The sequence below is a fragment of the Talaromyces stipitatus genome, genomic scaffold, assembly GCF_000003125.1.
Source record: "Talaromyces stipitatus ATCC 10500 scf_1105507295515 genomic scaffold, whole genome shotgun sequence".
Taxonomy (NCBI): domain Eukaryota; kingdom Fungi; phylum Ascomycota; class Eurotiomycetes; order Eurotiales; family Trichocomaceae; genus Talaromyces; species Talaromyces stipitatus.
Window position 1 is genome coordinate 1,893,967 of NW_002990118.1, and position 16,935 is coordinate 1,910,901.

Genomic DNA, 16,935 nt, shown 5'->3' on the forward strand with positions numbered 1-16,935 from the left:
ATGCCTATTTTATGACTCACCTAGGAAAAAGTAGTTACTTATTGACCTGATTATAGGACTTGATTTGATATAAATGATAGATATATCGTTTTAGTATCGATTCCTAAGTATCAAGCCAGGATGACGTAGCATATGCAGTTCACTTAAGGCCTTAAGCATGCAGTCACTATCCTTGTAGTTGTTCTGTCTATCGAGAATATAGAATCTACAGCTGTCAATATATATTTGTCCATCCTGAATTCTGAATACTATTTGAAAAGACAAATCTGAGAGCTGTTCGAAGAAAGTCGGTCCATTCCGATTGTCCCGCCTTGCAGCCCAATATATTCACGTGATCGACCCCTCTCTTTGCTTTGTGATAGGGCCTTTTTTTTCCAAGTTTCCCTGCCAGTTTTCCGTCACACAATTTGGGCGACGTGCTCGACTCTTTCTTGACTGTCTCTTGTTTTGGGAGAGGATAAGAAAAAAGAATCTTTCTACGACTTGTTACAAATTTCTTCTCAACAGAGATTTGAGCAAAGAATTTTCGCCATGGCGCCTTCGAAGTGGGGTGAGTCAGATTGATGGATTCCCTGACTATCAGTCTACGAAGCGGTACAATATTGGATTTCAAGAAGAGTATTGACTGATAGTGATCCAACAGACGACGAAGAGGAAAGCACCCCTCCCTCATCCCCGCCTCCAGTCGCCGGTCGTCGCAAATTCGACGACGAGGAAGATGACGAAGTAAGATCCATTGGACATACACTTGTATCGTCTCGAAGATAGAACTGACAAACACAGGTCCTAGACTCGTGGGACGCAGCAGAAGACTCCGAAGTCGAACGCGAAAAAGCCGCCGCGGCCGCGGCCGCAAAAGCCAAAGCCGAAGCCGAAGCGGCCGCAAAAAAGAAAAGCAAAGCCCAACGCATACAAGAACACCAACAAGAACGGAAAAAACTCGAAGAAGAAGAAGAAGACTCAGACGATGACAGCAGCGAAGATGAAGCCGAGCGCAGAGCCCGTTTACGCAAAACCGAAAAGGATTCCGACCTAAAACACGCCGAGGATTTATTCGGTGATATCGATTTGAATCGTAACCGGGGGAAATCAAAGGCTATTGTGGTTGGGGATGCGTCTGATCCTACGAAAGCGATTGATCTTTCAGCCATGCCGTTATTCAAACCCACCACAAAGGATCAATTCGCGAACTTGACAAACGTACTTATTCCGCTGTTGACGGCAAATTCGAAAAAGCCGCAATACGCGCTCTGGGCACCCGAGTTTGCGAAGCAGCTTGTTAAGGATTTGCCGAGTGATCAAGTGAAGAAAGTGGCTAGTGCGTTGACAACCCTAAGCAATGAGAAGATGCGCGAGGAGCGAGCGGCGGATAAGGGGAGTAAGAAGTCAAAAGCGGCGAAGACGAAGACTTCACTCAATACTGCGAGGGATTTTGCCAAGGTTGATACTAATGCTTATGATGATGATGACTTGGGTGATGACGATTTCATGTAATTTTTGTCGGGTCGTCTTCTGTTACAGAAAAGTATACCTTCTATATGCATAGCTATTGCTCGGTGTCTCAATCTTGATTTCTTCGTTTCTTGTCTTTCACCCTTCTTTTCTTGTGAGATGAAGCCTTCTTTCCAGACAAAAGTGTATGTGTTCAGCTTTGTTTATACATTACATGTCTTTTACATCTTGATGATATGTACTTATCAAGTGCGTAAGAATAGATTAATATAACTGCTTGTCAAGAACACCCGATTCCACGCCATATGACAGGAATACTACTTGCATTCTGTAGTCAAGCCTGGAAGAGATGTAATAGTTGTAATGATTGGTTTGGTTTGCATTCATTGTAGTTTGCCTGTGAGGACTTGTTTAAACAACCAAGTTCGGAAAGAGAATAAGAACACGAGATAAGATTGCTGGTGTCTGGTGAGTCTCAAGGGATGAGTAGCCAGAGTTAATCAGGAGAAAGCATCCCAGAATGAAACCTCTAGCACGTCCACTCCAGACTGTTCCAGTTGGAAGAGTCCAGGAATGTTTAACAGACAACCAACAGGGCAGATAAGACAAGGAAGAAAAGATTATTGGAGAGATGAAATAGCACGACATTTCGCAAACAGATATCCAGCTCCAACCTGGCAATTCTCCAAATATCAAACTCCGCATCCAACTACAGGCCTGATCAGGGAACAAACAACATAGGAGCGACTAGCGTCAATTCTTGGACTGACGTACGGCGGGGGAAGGGGGGGGAAGGGGTAAAAAGGGTGAAATGTGCCGCATCGACTTTGGACTTTGGGGGTAACAGGGAAATAAAAAAAAGCAAAGGCGCTCAAGACTCCAATTCGAAACACGCATTCAGATATAGTAGCAAAGTTTTAGAAAGTCATTGGAGACATTAAAATGCCACTCTCTTACTGCGTTTTCGTAATAAGCAACAGATTTCTTACTCTGCTGGAGCCGGGGCGGCAGCAGGAGCCTCCTCCTCAGCAGGCTTTTCCTCGGCAGGAGCAGCGGCTTCACCCTCAACAGGCTTGTCTTCCTTGGCCTCGACAGCTTCGGGCTCACCGCCATCGGATGAAGTCCAGAGAGTGAGGTTGTCACGGAGCAACTGCATAATGAGAGTGCTGTCGCGGTAGGACTCCTCGGAGAGGGAGTCAAGTTCGGCAATAGCGTCATCAAAGGCCTGCTTAGCCAAGTGGCAAGCACGGTCGGGCGAGTTCAAGATTTCGTAGTAGAAGACTGAAAAGTTGAGGGCGAGACCAAGACGGATGGGGTGGGTAGGAGTGAGCTCTGTCTGTGCGACATCGGTGGCGTTCTGAATCTGTCAGCAAGACAATTATCAACAGAATGCAATATTGAACCCACCTTGTAAGCCTCGTGAGCGGCAGTGGCTGCGACCTTGCGCTTGTTGCCGGATGCAAACTCGGCGAGATAACGGTGGTAATCACCCTTCCTGCGATTGAATCAATACCCACGCTCTATTCCCCGCAGAGAAAGAAGATCGATTGCATACATCTTGTGATAAAAAACCTTTGACTCGCCAGACTCGGCCTTGGGGATGAGAGACTCGTCAAGGACGTTCAAGACATCTTGGCACACTTTCTCGAGCTCAGTCTCAATCTTCTGGCGGTAGTCACGGATAATGGAGACGTGCTCGGAGGATCCCTTGGATTCTTCCTTTTGCTCAATAGAGGAGATGATGCGCCAAGAAGCACGGCGTGTACCGACAACGTTCTTGTAGGCTACGGAGAGGAGATTGCGCTCGTCGACGGAGAGTTCACCGTTCAGCTGTTATGTGTTAATTGACTGAATCGTATCTCCGATTTGAAATAGAGGAATTAGTTCGAAGTAGGGGCATCGTACATTGGCAACTTCCTGTATCAGATTATAAGATGCAATTAGATGATTGTTCTTTGATCATGGTTTGATAGGGTTTGATAGATGAGTTGTTTACCTTCATGTATGTGACCATCTCTAATTACAGACAATCGTTAGTGCGCAAATTGCATAGTTCTAGAGCAGTCTTGGACTCACCATCGTAACGCTCAGCCTGCTCGCAGAGGCGGGCAAGGAAAGTCTTGCTTTTGAGGATATCAGCGACTCGACGATTCAACAACTTGGAAGTATGATTGTAGATGCTTTACCTTTCACGCTATAGCCAAAAACAAGTTAGTCAAATCATGATCAAATTTAGAGAAAATTGCACATCAGAACACAGTAAAAAACAGCATCCAAATGTGTTGGTGGCTGTATAGCCCGATGTTGTGGATAAATGAGGGGTTATGATGTGTACCAACCTCAGAAACGTCAGCAGTCATGGTGGATGGGTGTCAACAGCAATAGGGACGAGAAATTGGATAAGGCTAAAGACTGGAAGGTCGAGAGATGGATTTGTTAAATTGGTTAGAGGAGGGTTTCTAGCGATAAGAGGCAGAGAAAGTAGAAATTGGTAGATAGAGAAGAAGAAAAAAAAATATACTGATAGATGTTGTTGGCAGAGACGGTTGAGAAATGGGCACAGTCGTGGAGGGCCCGATTAGGCTTAGCGAGCCAGCGAGTCAATTTTGCTCGTGATCTAGCAGCATTTCTGCCTTACTTCTACAATCTATTAATTATCATTTGATTTTATATCTATATCTCCTTCATACTCTATTCAGAGGGAACACTTCTCCTATGGTGAACTCGAGTCTGGTGGACAGTCTGCGAGTCGATATCTCTGCAGATCATGTGAGGGTCAAATTTCGTACTGTGAGGCTTATCTTGATCTCATTGCTTTTGTTACTATATCAGCTGAACGACTGGGTTGCCAAGTATCTCTCCAAGTCTCGGTGCTTACAGATCACTACATAAATATTGGTAAGTGGTGTCGACGATTACTGGTACAGAGCAGGGACTACTCTGCCTGGCTGAATATAGTACCTAGGGCAAACCAGAAGAATAGGGCTCAAATGACGCCTCTCTAGAGTCTCACAATAATAGTCCGAGATGGTCGAGTAAACTGAGGCATATGACCAGTCATTGCTTGAGACTTGGCTAGAAACAAAAAGAATTCTCGAGATTAGGTCACATGACGTCCAATGCTTGTATGGCCCGGCCTATGTGGATGCCCTGTATTTGTACGGTATGATACAGTATACATTACACAACATTAATACCTACTCATTTGTCCTATTATTATACTAGTTTATATCAATCAAGAGCTTGTCTTCGTATAAACTGAATAACATTAATGAGCCAACTTACAAATCTCGAATAGACGCAGAACTAGGAAATGTGTTGATACGCGGTTGTTGTGTTGATATCGAGTCGCGATAGGCGGTTTTAAGCGGCGCCTATGACAGGCCTCTATGTGACCCTAACAAGTTAGCGGCCTGCAAGTCCGCAGGGCTATCTCAACCCTAAACCTGACTCAGGTTGATAACCAACCAGTTAATCTACGATACTGACGTCGTTAATTACACGTATCCTGTAATGCCAGTACCATTTATTGGTAATAAATTATACTGCTTGCTGTCCTTTTCGTAAACCTTCTTTCCTCCCTTCCTTCCTCAATACAAACTCGATACTTTCGTTTTGGTCGTCGTCTTCGATCACGACATTGGGTTTGTCTGCAAGTGATGGATCACTCTTTTACTCGCTCGCCTGCAGAGTTACTTCGTGACTTTGGTGTTACGGAGGAGGCAGGGTTGACGCAAGAACAGGTATTGCGCTTGCGGGAGAAGTATGGCTCCAATGGTAAGTTATCTTTCTTGATTGAGGATCAGTTACGTTGGATAGACAGGCGCAATATTCAGTACGTTTGCTAATCATTGATATTCACTATAGCGCTCGAGGAAGAGGAAGCTACCCCTCTCTGGAAACTAGTTCTGGAACAGTTCCAAGACCAACTTGTCCTCATCCTCCTTGGCTCTGCCGCGATCTCGTTCGTTTTGGCTCTTTTTGAAGAAGGCGATGACTGGACTGCTTTCGTTGACCCGGCTGTGGTAAGCTGCCTCGCTGTGTCGCCGCGATTATAAACCAACATACACTAAAGCGCTCGTTAATAACAGATTCTGACCATCCTTATCCTCAATGCTATCGTCGGCGTTTCCCAAGAAAGCAGCGCGGAGAAAGCGATTGCAGCTTTGCAAGAATATTCCGCCAACGTCACCAAGGTTGTTCGAAATGGTACCTTACAAAAGCTCAAAGCTGAGGAGCTGGTCCCCGGAGACATCATCCATATTGCAGTGGGTGACCGCGTTCCCGCCGACTGCCGGCTACTGTCGATCCAAAGCAACAGCTTCCGAGTTGATCAAGCAATCTTGACCGGTGAAAGTGAAAGTGTCAGCAAGGATACCAAGGTCGTCTCGGATAAGCAGGCTGTCAAGCAGGACCAAACAAATATGCTGTTTTCTGGAACTACCGTCGTGGCTGGCCATGCAACTGCTATTGTCGTTCTCACTGGAGCATCGACCGCTATCGGGGGCATCCATGAGAGTATCACTTCTCAGATTTCCGAACCCACGCCCTTGAAGCAGAAACTGAACGATTTCGGCGATATGCTTGCAAAAGTGATCACAGTGATCTGTGTTGTCGTCTGGTTGATTAATATTGAACACTTCAATGATCCTTCTCATGGTGGCTGGGCAAAGGGTGCCATCTACTATCTCAAGATTGCCGTGTCTCTGGGTGTTGCCGCTATTCCGGAAGGTCTTGCCGTCGTTATCACCACATGTTTGGCGTTGGGGACTCGTAAGATGGCAGCCAAAAATGCGGTGGTACGATCATTACCTTCTGTTGAGACATTGGGAAGCTGCAGCGTTATCTGCTCCGATAAGACCGGAACCTTGACCACCAACCAGATGAGTGTAGAGCGGGTTCTTTATCTAGATCCTACCGGACAAGGATTTGAGGAAATTGACGTCGAGGGTACCACCTTTGCTCCTGTCGGCGCATTGAAGAAACACGGAAAACCCTTGACAGATTTGGCTGTTTCGTCCTCGACAATCCGTCAAATGACCGAAGTTCTTTCCCTGAACAACGAAGCTACCTTGGCCTATGACCCGAAAACCGGATTTACTTGCATTGGTGAGCCTACAGAGGGAGCCCTGCGCGTTCTAGCCGAGAAGATCGGAACGGACAACGCTGGCTTCAACGAGAGCATACGATCTTTGCCTCCATCTGCTGCTTTGCACGCCACTAGTAAATACTACGAAACTAAGCTACCGCTAAAGGCGACATATGAGTTTTCTCGAGACCGCAAGAGTATGTCTGTATTGGTTGGGGAGGGTAAAGAACAGAAGCTTCTGGTCAAAGGTGCTCCTGAATCTATTCTCGAGCGATGCTCTCATGTCCTTCTTGGGTCCGATGGTCCCCGCGTACCCTTGACCCAGAGCCACATCAGTTTGATCTCTGAGCAGGTAGTTGAATGCGGTAACCGGGGTCTTCGTGTCATCGCACTAGCTACCGTGAGCGACGTCTCGACCAATCCCCTCTTGCACACAGCAAAGACTTCAGAAGAGTATGCCCAGTTGGAACGCAACATGACCCTGATCGGGCTTGTTGGCATGCTTGATCCCCCTCGTCCAGAGGTTGCCAATTCAATCCAAAAATGCCGTGAAGCGGGTATCCGAATTATTGTCATTACTGGAGATAACCGCAACACTGCCGAATCCATTTGCCGCCAAATCGGTGTTTTTGGCGCAGACGAAAATCTCGAGGGCAAGAGTTTTACCGGTAGAGAGTTTGACGACTTGACGGACAGTCAGAAGTTGGAAGCTGTCAAGAACGCATCTCTATTTTCTCGTACGGAACCTGCTCACAAGTCCAAGCTCGTCGATCTACTTCAATCAATTGGCCACGTTGTCGCCATGACTGGTGACGGTGTCAACGATGCACCGGCCTTGAAAAAAGCAGATATTGGTGTTGCCATGGGTACGGGTACAGACGTCGCCAAGCTTGCCGCCGATATGGTCCTCGCCGATGACAACTTTGCTACTATTGAAGTTGCAGTAGAAGAAGGTCGTTCTATCTATAGCAACACCCAACAGTTTATTCGCTACTTGATCTCCTCAAACATTGGTGAAGTGGTATCCATCTTCTTGACTGCTGCTTTGGGACTACCGGAAGCTCTTATTCCCGTGCAATTGTTATGGGTGAACCTTGTTACTGACGGTCTACCGGCTACTGCACTCTCATTCAATCCCCCTGATCATGATGTCATGCGCCGACCTCCTCGCAAGCGTGATGAGGCACTTGTTGGCGGATGGCTCTTTTTCCGCTACATGGTTATTGGAACATACGTTGGCGCAGCCACTGTGTTTGGCTATGTATGGTGGTTCATGTTTAACCCTGCCGGACCCCAGATCTCTTACTGGCAATTGGTATGTTCTTACTCGCTTATTATTAAAATAGTACTGACCTGTAATACAGTCCCACTTCCACAAATGCACCAGTGATTTCCCCGAAATCGGCTGCTCCATTTTCCACAACGACATGTCCAAATCCGCCTCAACAGTGTCCCTCTCCATTCTGGTCGTAATCGAAATGTTGAACGCAATGAACGCTCTTTCGTCCAGTGAATCACTGCTCACTTTCCCCTTGTGGCACAATCCCATGCTCGTGTACGCCATTGTCTTGTCAATGTCGCTCCATTTCGCGATTTTGTACATTCCGTTTTTGCAAGGGTTGTTTGCTATTTTGCCCTTGGATTGGAATGAGTGGAAGGCTGTGTTGGGGATTAGTTTGCCTGTTATGTGAGTCACCTCCCTTTTTCCGCACTGTCTACGGCATAATCCTGATCATATGGCAATAGTATCATCGACGAAGTCCTCAAATACTTCGAAAGACGCCTCTACGACCAACGCGTCGAGCATCCCTCTGACGTTAAGCAGAATGAAAAAATCAAAGCCGCTTGATTTGTTTGATCTGGACGACCGCTATATTATTCTACACTCGATAGACAAATAGCGGAAAACAAGAATGTACTGTTCTTGCTTATCTGAGATATAGAAAGAAGAAACAACAAGAGATAAAAGATGACGATTATGAAGACGAATCAGAGCTTACGTTTTTGTTACGACTTCCTTGTACCGTTCCGGCAAGAAAATGATATAGATTATAGACATTTGTGCTGATAGCTAGGTACTATATACATATATACAATACGCTACAGTCATGTCCAGGTGGTTCTTTTTTCATTAGCAATTTCTTACTAGGTAGGTACTGTTCGTATTCTTGAGTTACTGCCCGTTATCTCGATGCCAGCACCCGGGGAAACTTGACGACCTTTGGTAGAGGAAGTATATAAGCAATGCAGTCACTTGTTGGTGTGGTAACTCAAGAGTCGATCCTTCGGGGTCTTGCGTTCTTTCAGGGGTTGTTGGAGGGTTTCCGGGCGAGCTGTAACTATGTACTGTAATTTGTTGAGTGATGAGTAATTAGGGTTATATAATGCTCTGTAAAAGACAAATAAGTAGGAATTTGATAAGAGAAAATTGATTGGGTATCTTTAATGTCTTCAGTCTTCACTGTTCTGTATGTTTTTATTCCTATTATGCACCCCATAACGGCGTTAACTATTCCACAACATTTGCCATTAATAATGGGATACATCAAGATGCCTTGATCCAATGCTATGAATAGTCTTAGATTTAGGGCACTAACTCATACAGTATGTAAATCTAGCAATGTCCTAATGCAACTAGGCCGGATAGGAAGCTTTGCACAATATGTAAGTTTTCTTTTGTCATCCAACAACGGCACTCCCCCGAATACCGTGAACGTCGCTTTTCAAATCCCCCTTTATGTTCTTGAAGTGATAGGCGAATCATTTGCCGTTCCTATGGTATATGATCATGCAATTAATACTTCGCCGCAGAATTTGAAGAGTGTCGTCCAGGGTGTTTATGTTTTGAATGCTGCGCTTTGGTATGGGATTAGTCTTGCTTTGAGTCCTAAGGGTCCTGAGTTACTTTATACCTATTGTATGCTGGGCTAGCGGGGGCTATGATGGCTGTAGCAGTTACGTTCTTATTTGCTTTTCGAAAGCGTTGATTTGAAGATGAATGGGATTAACATCTGCTTTGACGCTGATGGATCTTGTCCATGTAATCTGCATTGGAAGTTCCCCTTAAATGTTTAAGATGGACAGCTTGAGACCGTCACGGCATCATATCTTCTGCCATTAACTTCTCGGTAGTAAATGTAGCTCTCCCTCAATCTCATAAACACATCACAGTCACTAGAGATCGAAAATATTGCTAGATTTTCCCAAATACAATCTCCTGGTTGATTTTGAGCTGCTCTAAACTACCAGGCTCCCTTCGCTGAGCCTTTGCAGTAAAAGAAATATCCATCCAGCTTCTTGCAACAGCGATGGCTGTCTCGTCATGGTCACGAGCTGCGTCTGCCACAAGTATGACCCCAGACACAATAGCAGTAAGATCCTCCATAATCTCATTTGCGTTAACCATTAGTGTGACCTTGTCGGATTCTTTGATAGTTTGTTGAAGGCTGGACCATTGGGTTTCCAGATTTTCAATCACTGACTGCAAAGCATCGAAAGTGTCTTGGAGGATCCGGTGGATCCATCTATTGAGACAATCCATTACTGCGCTCCCTAGCTGCCCAGAAACCACGTTGATAAGATCGGAAGACTGCATATTCGTTGTGCCGTCGATGATACTTCCCATACTAACATCACGGTACATTCGCGCAATGTTGAAATCCATCTCTCATTCTCGAGATAACCGACTCCTCCCAGGAACTCGATACACTCTAGAAGACCGTGAATAGATGCTCTCGCAGATACTCCTTTAATCGGGGACGTCAAAACCCGGAGAAGAAGTAGAACATCCTCTGGACGTTCCGGCAGGAGCTCAAACGGCTCCTTGGAAGTCTCCTTTTCAGAAGGCAAGTTCTCCGAGGCTCCGAGAAATGGTGATGCAAAGTTCAACAACATCCAGATCCCTCTATACTTTACATGCTCCTTAGCAAGGACGGACTGCCATGTGCAATGGAACATCCTTGAGCAGAGTACTCCTGGCAACACTTCGAACTTTGGAGTAAGCACGACTAGCCGCTAGACCCCTAGCCCAGTTCCCCAGGCAATTGATAGCTATATGCAAACGTGTAACACTCAAGACTTGAGTGACCTGTTTGATTCCATTTCCTTCTTCCTCAATGAGCCAAGCTCTCATTCCTTTCAATTCCAGCTCTGCAGTGGTATTGGCCCTTGTTCCGAGTTTATTCTTCAGTCGCTGGATACGAATGCAGTTCAATTGAGTGGTAGTATTCCCGAACTGGTCCATAGTCTTTCGACGCATCGGCGCATAGAAGAGACTGATGCCTTTTGTTGTCCTGGCAAGAAGCATTGTCATCATCGACTCCGTACCAGAGGAGAACCATTTAAATCCGTCTATCTCCCAGAGCCCAAGTTCGAAACCACTAGCGTCTTTGCCTTCTTGCCGTTCATTCTCAGGGCTTAGATAGGCTACTGTTTCAGTTCCGGATACGTCGCTGCCACCAGTGCGTTCTGTCATGAATAAGCCGAAGTCCAAGCTGTCTCTGGATCGGTCGACACGAGATGCTCATATGATGCTTTTAGGATAGAGGAAAGGGGTTCCTCGGACTTGTTGATATACTTGGACAAGAGGACACATGCTCCATCCGCGAAGGTGATATTATATCCTGTTGGTGCACATGAACCGCTCCACAGGTTCATTCTTTTGGTTGTAATAGTATAAATCAGCATCATCCATAGATGGACTAGGGGGTATTTACTTCAAAAATTGCACAGGACGACTAAACCTGCCATAAGGCTTTTCATGCGCAATCGAAACGAACCTAAGAGCGTCAGTACTTTCTCAGAAGTGGTTGGTAAGAGGAAAGCGAGCCCTGCTCTATATACCAGAGCAACAAGATTATTCCAACCATTACTCAAAACAACCTCATCTACCCTATTCCCCCACATATCCCAAGTCTTCACATAAGAGAGATTTCTCTCTGCGTCCGCAATATTGCCAAAAACCTTTGGAGTCAAGACCTCATCAGCAAACTTCTCGAATTCGTCTTCGACGGAGGTTCGTATATCGACCGGGAGGAAAGCTATTGATATAAACAATATTCTATGACTTAAAAGTGGTATAACACACCTTCAAATGCCCTTCGGAAGGCGACGTCTTCAATAAATTGATTGACCAGTTTGGGTGGACGCTGAAAAAAGCCCTCCGTCGAGCTGGAACCACGTAGTGGTATGGGAGTTGTACCAAGAACCCCCATTTCTTCTTGTTGTCTCTTATAGATATAAAGAGAGATATTCTGGAACAATGGGTGTGCTGAAAGAGAGATATAGTGCCTTGAGTGTCCTCAAGTAATCCTTGTTTCCACGTGTTTATAGAAATCCATTTCTACTTCTGCACACATACCTAGGGAGCATGAGGCATCTGATTTGTAGCAAGATCTATATCAATGGAATTTGATTGGATAAATTTCAGTAATAATATGCTGAGGATTACTCATCTTTTCGCTCCGCAGATACGCTTGCGGATTTTGCATATCATATAGATCGTTATATGGAGGACGAATATGCCCTCATGTCAGCCCTAATCCCGAGGCATGGGAAGATATTCTGCGATGCACAGGGTCGATGCGCCTGAGTCGGTCTCCTGTGGCTGCTTCTGAAGTATTTGTTTTAAACTTTATCAGTATTTTACTTTTTCATTATCCCCTTATGCGCTCGAGATAGCCTTTAATCAGCTTCTGATTTCCGGTCTGAGTATCATCGGAACGAAGACCAGGGCAAGCCCATTTACAATACAGATTCGTTGAGACAGAGCCCCTGCGATGGCGCATGGAGAATTCTGGCTAGCTTGAGGACAGTAACAATTTGCTAGTAGTCCGTAGAGATGTCGTATATACCCTCTATCATATGGAGGTCCCACTACTAAGCTTAAGATTATAAATATAGAGTTCTTCGGTTCACTTGGTTTAGCTAATGATCTTCGTGAAAGTCCTGCAATTATTCTAGGGGAGTAGCCTGATTGAAATACATTATACGTCGAAAGGCATCCATGATCAGTGTTCGATGTGCCCTCTCGTGGTGTCACCCCATATGGTAGCAGCTGCAAGCACTGAAGCCACGCGAATCTCTATCATTAAAAGGCCCAGTCTTCATTTCAGAGCTGTGCATATTGAAATATCGTTCTTGACCAGGGAAGTTCTTTATAACATCTTCCAAGACATCGTATCATACAGTCTATGCTTTGCAGACGTTGTGTCTTACGTAAAGACCAACACGGAGTTGGGCCTTAACGAAGGAATATATCCAAGTTCCCTTTTACTTCTTAGCTAAAACATGATATTCATGGATAGAGTCACGTGTAACAGGAAAATTATTATTATTCCGCTCCGAGACATGATTTCATGAAAAAACTTCTAGGCTGCTTCTTCAGCTTCAAAACCTACCGGCATAATGGACAGATTTATTCGCCCCCATCGAGAGAATACGCGCGCCAGTCAGGCTTTTGGAAGCTTGCAAATGGTGGTAGCGATGACAAAGCTGGTCTTGAAGATCAGATTGAAAGTCAGTCTGTCGAAAGCCTTGGTACTCTTGAATATGCTACATCACAAAGTAGTTCACTTACTCCGAATGATTCAGCTTCACAAATTCAGTCATCCACTCTAATTAATCCTTTTCTCGAGCCTCCAAAGCCAAAGAGACAGCGAAAAGAAACTTCATGGTACCCATTTTCAACAAACATTACTACAAGGAAAGACTTTCTTTGATAAACAGACTGGAAAGATAAAAGCAGACATACAGTATTCTTGTCTACATTGTACAGCTCTAGAGGAATGGACTACTGTTAAATCAGTTACTAATGGTTCAACTAGCAACTTGCAGAAGCATTTAGGGCAGAAGCATGGTATCTATAAAGATAGTGACACTTCTTTAGGTGACTATTTTTACTGGTATTTATTATATATATATGTGCTAAGATATATAGCCATCACATCGTCTCAAAGTTCAATGCTTTCCTATATTAGAGCTCGACCTTTACAATCTCCTCAAGAACTTCTCGATCAAAATATTTTCAACTGGGCTATCGGAACAATGCAGCCATTTTCAACATTTGATGACCCTCTTTTCAGGCAAATTTGGAGTAATCTCCCAGGATTTTCTTGCAAATATGGATCTTCGAATTCATTTTCCCGTCATGTTAACGAAGAACTTGCTAAGGCTTAGATACAACTAAAGAATGAGCTTGGAAAAATAGAGAATTGCAGTACTATTGCACTCTCTCTTGATGGATGGAAGAGTGCAAATGGCTACAAGATCTTTCCAATTATTAGTCATTGGATTATAGCAGACTTTCAGCCTCAGCATAGAATTCTTGACTTCCAAGAGATAGAAGGCCCTGATACTAGTGAGAATCTAGCGTCTATTATCTATAAGGTTCTATGCGAACTAGACATTAAAGCTAAGCTTATTTCCATTACTGGTGATAACGCAAGCAATAATTTAGTAATGGCTGAAATTCTACATGATTTGCTCAAAGCCAATTATGAACAAGGCAATACTCAGCAAACAATGAGATATCAAGGAGAAGATAGCTTTATTCATTGTCTTGCACATATTCTAAATCTGATTGTTAAGGAATTTCTTACTGTTTTGAAAGCTAGTGATATTGCAGGAGACTTTCAGATTATTGAAGATTTGAAGAATAATCTATCTCTTGCACAATCACAAAGTGCTTTCTCTCGCATACACATTCTGAGTTCATATATTACTTCAAGCATAGAGCGAAAGAAAGAGTGGCAGAATCTATGCCGGATAAAAGGGATGGATTTAAAACTTATTTAGTATGATGTTACTACTCACTGGAATTCCTCTTATCGCATGCTTAATGATACTTGGAATGTATAAGTCTTAATAATCCTTGAACAAAAGAATACATCTAACGTTGAATAGGCCGCTCCTCAGATTCAGGAATATCTTAAGATGAATCATATCTTACCTCCTTTTACTAACCAAGACTGGAATCAGCTTGGACAAATCCGGATAGTCCTTGCAGAGTTTGATAGATATACACTGGAGCTCTCTACTGATATTCCACAAATCAGTCAATCTTTGGCTATCTACTATCAACTCTTCAATCTTCTTCAAGAAGTTCAGGATAGGGAGGGAAAGTTCAAGGACTTTGACACAGATATCGCTAATGCAGCTAAGAGCTCCATGAGGAAATACAACAAGTACTATACTCTTATGGATGATTCATGCGATATTCTCTATATTACAATGCTCTTGGATCCTCGGTTTAAGAAACTTGTTCTTGAGCATGAGTTATAGGATAGAGCTCAGGATATTATTACTGCTATGCAAGAGCAGCTTGAGACCCAGTATCCTATAACTCATAAGCCCGAACTTTTTACAGCTTCAGAAGAACCAGGACCATTAGCCACGTTGCAAAATCCGCATAAGACCATAGTATCAGAGATGATGAGTAAGATCAAGGCAAAGTCATAAAAATCTGCAGAAAAGCCCTCCGACATTACACGATATCTTAACTCTGATGTTGTGGAATTTGACGAGAAGAAGAGAGATTGGATTTACACATGGTAGAGAGGTCATATAGATGAATATCCACGCATGGCAGCGGCTGCACGGGATTACTTAGCTGTTCCAGCAGCAGAGGTTGATGTTGAGAGACTATTCAACACTGAACGGGATCTTCTTGGATTAGGAGGTGGTCTTTGAGCAGTGGAGCCATGAGGAAGCTTCTTATACTGAAAGATTCTCTTTGTAAATAAAACTATACACATATCCATGGATAATATCCGCGGATATATCCGTGCTCTTAAAATTTAACGGATATGGATATGGATATGCTAAATTTTCATGGATCTTATCCATGGAGAGCCCTAAACTGTCTGTGCCTAGTGCATTGCGATTTTACGTGATTATTCATCTCAGCAGAGTATCCTCTGAAGAATATGGAGACCAGTGCACAGCTGAACATGACTCGAGAAAACTCTAACTGGTTATTAATAATACATCCTACCTCTAATTTAAAGATTACGCATCCAAATATTCTTAGGTTTCGTTAAGACAGAATAGCGTGCCTAGATTAGCTTAAACGTAAATCATCATAATCCTTCTAGGGTTTGAGTGTTGCTTTAGCGAAGTTTGACGTGTAATAGTCTATATAGCTTTGAATCATAAGGAAATAATTCCTGGCATTGCCGTAGCTTTTCTCTTTCTAAAGATCTCATGCCCTCCGTGGATATACCTTCACCATGGAAAACTATACATACGTTCAAGCAAACCCTAGCGTCTCACTCTACACAGCAAACAAAACCACCTCCGAAGACACAGGCACCAAAGACCAATCCCCAAACCCACCCTCTCTAATCGCCCTCCTCCCCTGGATGGGGGCAACCAAACGCCAAACAGAAACATACATCCGAGGTCACATCAAACTCTTTTCCCCATCTCAACCAAACTTCCTAGTCATCTACAGCGGAATAACAGACTTCTTGTCCCCAACGCAGGGAAACGATCGAAGACTTCAGCCGGCCATCACTACTCTGGCGGCATATGAACCCTCGAGCATTCTCTTTCACATCTTCTCTAATGGCGGTGTCCGCGTCTTCGCGAACCTCGCCCGCTCGTACGGCAGTACAGCATCCCCGAAAAGACGTCTATGTAGCCGCATAGTCATTGATAGCGCTCCCGGAAGACTCACCTTCAAGGAAACAATGCGTGCCGTCAACTCAGCTCTTCCGCGCAACCAACCGTTAATCAAATGGCCGCTATATACGATTCTGGCGGTGGTACTAGCCTTATATCTAGGGTTAAATAAGACACTTGCGTGGCCGGATCCGTTACAGTTTGCCGCGGAGAGTTTTAACGATGCAGGCATTGTGGGCAAGGATTCGAGAAGATGCTATTTCTATTCGAAGCGGGATGGGATTGTGCTTAGTGGGTTTGTTGAGCAACATGCTGCGGAGGCGAGAGAAAAGGGACTTGGAATTGTAGAGATGGAGATGTTTGAGAAGAGCGCGCATACGGGGCATGTTATTGAGGATGAGGAAAGATATTGGGGTGCGGGTAACTATATTCACCTCAGGCAGGCATCCTAGCTATACTGTAACTTCTATAACCAGGCCTTCTTGGCTACCAACTTCTGGGCACTATTTTCTGCTAACAAAATGGAAGACGTACCCCCAGAATGAGTGATATCCGCATCTTTGTTCCATCTGCCTGTTTTGCGAAAGAACTCCTAGGGTAGACATCCTTCCATTCTCGGTTTTTAGGTAGAAAAAATCGTAAAACAAGTATCAAGTACTACCAGATGTAGAGCACAATTCTTCTCTAGACTACAAAGCCATTGAAGTTTGCTGACATTGAAATAACAGGCCGCGAAGAAACATCTTTTACCGCGCCAATTGTATAAGGGTATC

The 16,935-nt window shown here is 44.3% G+C and overlaps 7 protein-coding genes across 7 annotated transcripts, besides 1 other annotated feature; 4 read left to right on the forward strand and 3 right to left on the reverse strand.

Annotated features, from left to right (window-relative positions):
* Positions 1 to 531: 531 nt before the first annotated feature.
* TSTA_047390 (eukaryotic translation initiation factor 3 subunit EifCj, putative) lies at positions 532 to 1,734 on the forward strand (the record flags this gene model as incomplete). Its single annotated transcript, XM_002485198.1, has 3 exons — positions 532 to 550; positions 644 to 726; positions 784 to 1,734. 3 exons carry the CDS (start codon positions 532 to 534, stop codon positions 1,492 to 1,494), a joined length of 813 nt encoding a protein of 270 aa, XP_002485243.1. The 3' UTR covers positions 1,495 to 1,734.
* Positions 1,735 to 1,803: 69 nt separating this feature from the next.
* On the reverse strand, positions 1,804 to 3,812 carry TSTA_047400 (14-3-3 family protein; the record flags this gene model as incomplete). Its single annotated transcript, XM_002485199.1, has 6 exons — positions 1,804 to 2,809; positions 2,860 to 2,947; positions 3,008 to 3,282; positions 3,449 to 3,468; positions 3,529 to 3,610; positions 3,792 to 3,812. 6 exons carry the CDS (start codon positions 3,810 to 3,812, stop codon positions 2,438 to 2,440), a joined length of 858 nt encoding a protein of 285 aa, XP_002485244.1. The 3' UTR covers positions 1,804 to 2,437.
* A 1,299-nt stretch (positions 3,813 to 5,111) lies between these two features.
* TSTA_047410 (endoplasmic reticulum calcium ATPase, putative) lies at positions 5,112 to 9,472 on the forward strand (the record flags this gene model as incomplete). The annotated part of the gene is made up of 8 exons (XM_002485200.1): positions 5,112 to 5,229; positions 5,320 to 5,477; positions 5,544 to 7,856; positions 7,906 to 8,228; positions 8,288 to 8,357; positions 8,648 to 8,690; positions 8,715 to 8,774; positions 9,147 to 9,472. The coding sequence occupies 8 exons, from the start codon at positions 5,112 to 5,114 to the stop codon at positions 9,470 to 9,472; spliced, it is 3,411 nt and encodes a 1,136-aa protein (XP_002485245.1).
* A 262-nt stretch (positions 9,473 to 9,734) lies between these two features.
* Positions 9,735 to 11,015, reverse strand: TSTA_047420 (electron transport oxidoreductase, putative; the record flags this gene model as incomplete). Its single annotated transcript, XM_002485201.1, has 3 exons — positions 9,735 to 10,097; positions 10,169 to 10,477; positions 10,533 to 11,015. The coding sequence occupies 3 exons, from the start codon at positions 11,013 to 11,015 to the stop codon at positions 9,735 to 9,737; spliced, it is 1,155 nt and encodes a 384-aa protein (XP_002485246.1).
* Positions 11,016 to 11,257: 242 nt separating this feature from the next.
* TSTA_047430 (uncharacterized protein) lies at positions 11,258 to 11,754 on the reverse strand (the record flags this gene model as incomplete). The annotated part of the gene is made up of 2 exons (XM_002485202.1): positions 11,258 to 11,580; positions 11,628 to 11,754. The coding sequence occupies 2 exons, from the start codon at positions 11,752 to 11,754 to the stop codon at positions 11,258 to 11,260; spliced, it is 450 nt and encodes a 149-aa protein (XP_002485247.1).
* Positions 11,755 to 12,586: 832 nt separating this feature from the next.
* TSTA_047440 (uncharacterized protein) lies at positions 12,587 to 15,229 on the forward strand (the record flags this gene model as incomplete). Its single annotated transcript, XM_002485203.1, has 9 exons — positions 12,587 to 12,803; positions 12,914 to 13,214; positions 13,366 to 13,397; positions 13,479 to 13,634; positions 13,749 to 14,222; positions 14,282 to 14,334; positions 14,444 to 14,800; positions 14,822 to 14,975; positions 15,108 to 15,229. 9 exons carry the CDS (start codon positions 12,587 to 12,589, stop codon positions 15,227 to 15,229), a joined length of 1,866 nt encoding a protein of 621 aa, XP_002485248.1.
* Positions 13,253 to 15,211: a mobile genetic element.
* A 539-nt stretch (positions 15,230 to 15,768) lies between the features above and the next one.
* On the forward strand, positions 15,769 to 16,679 carry TSTA_047450 (uncharacterized protein; the record flags this gene model as incomplete). Its single annotated transcript, XM_002485204.1, has 2 exons — positions 15,769 to 16,582; positions 16,639 to 16,679. 2 exons carry the CDS (start codon positions 15,769 to 15,771, stop codon positions 16,677 to 16,679), a joined length of 855 nt encoding a protein of 284 aa, XP_002485249.1.
* Positions 16,680 to 16,935: the final 256 nt, after the last annotated feature.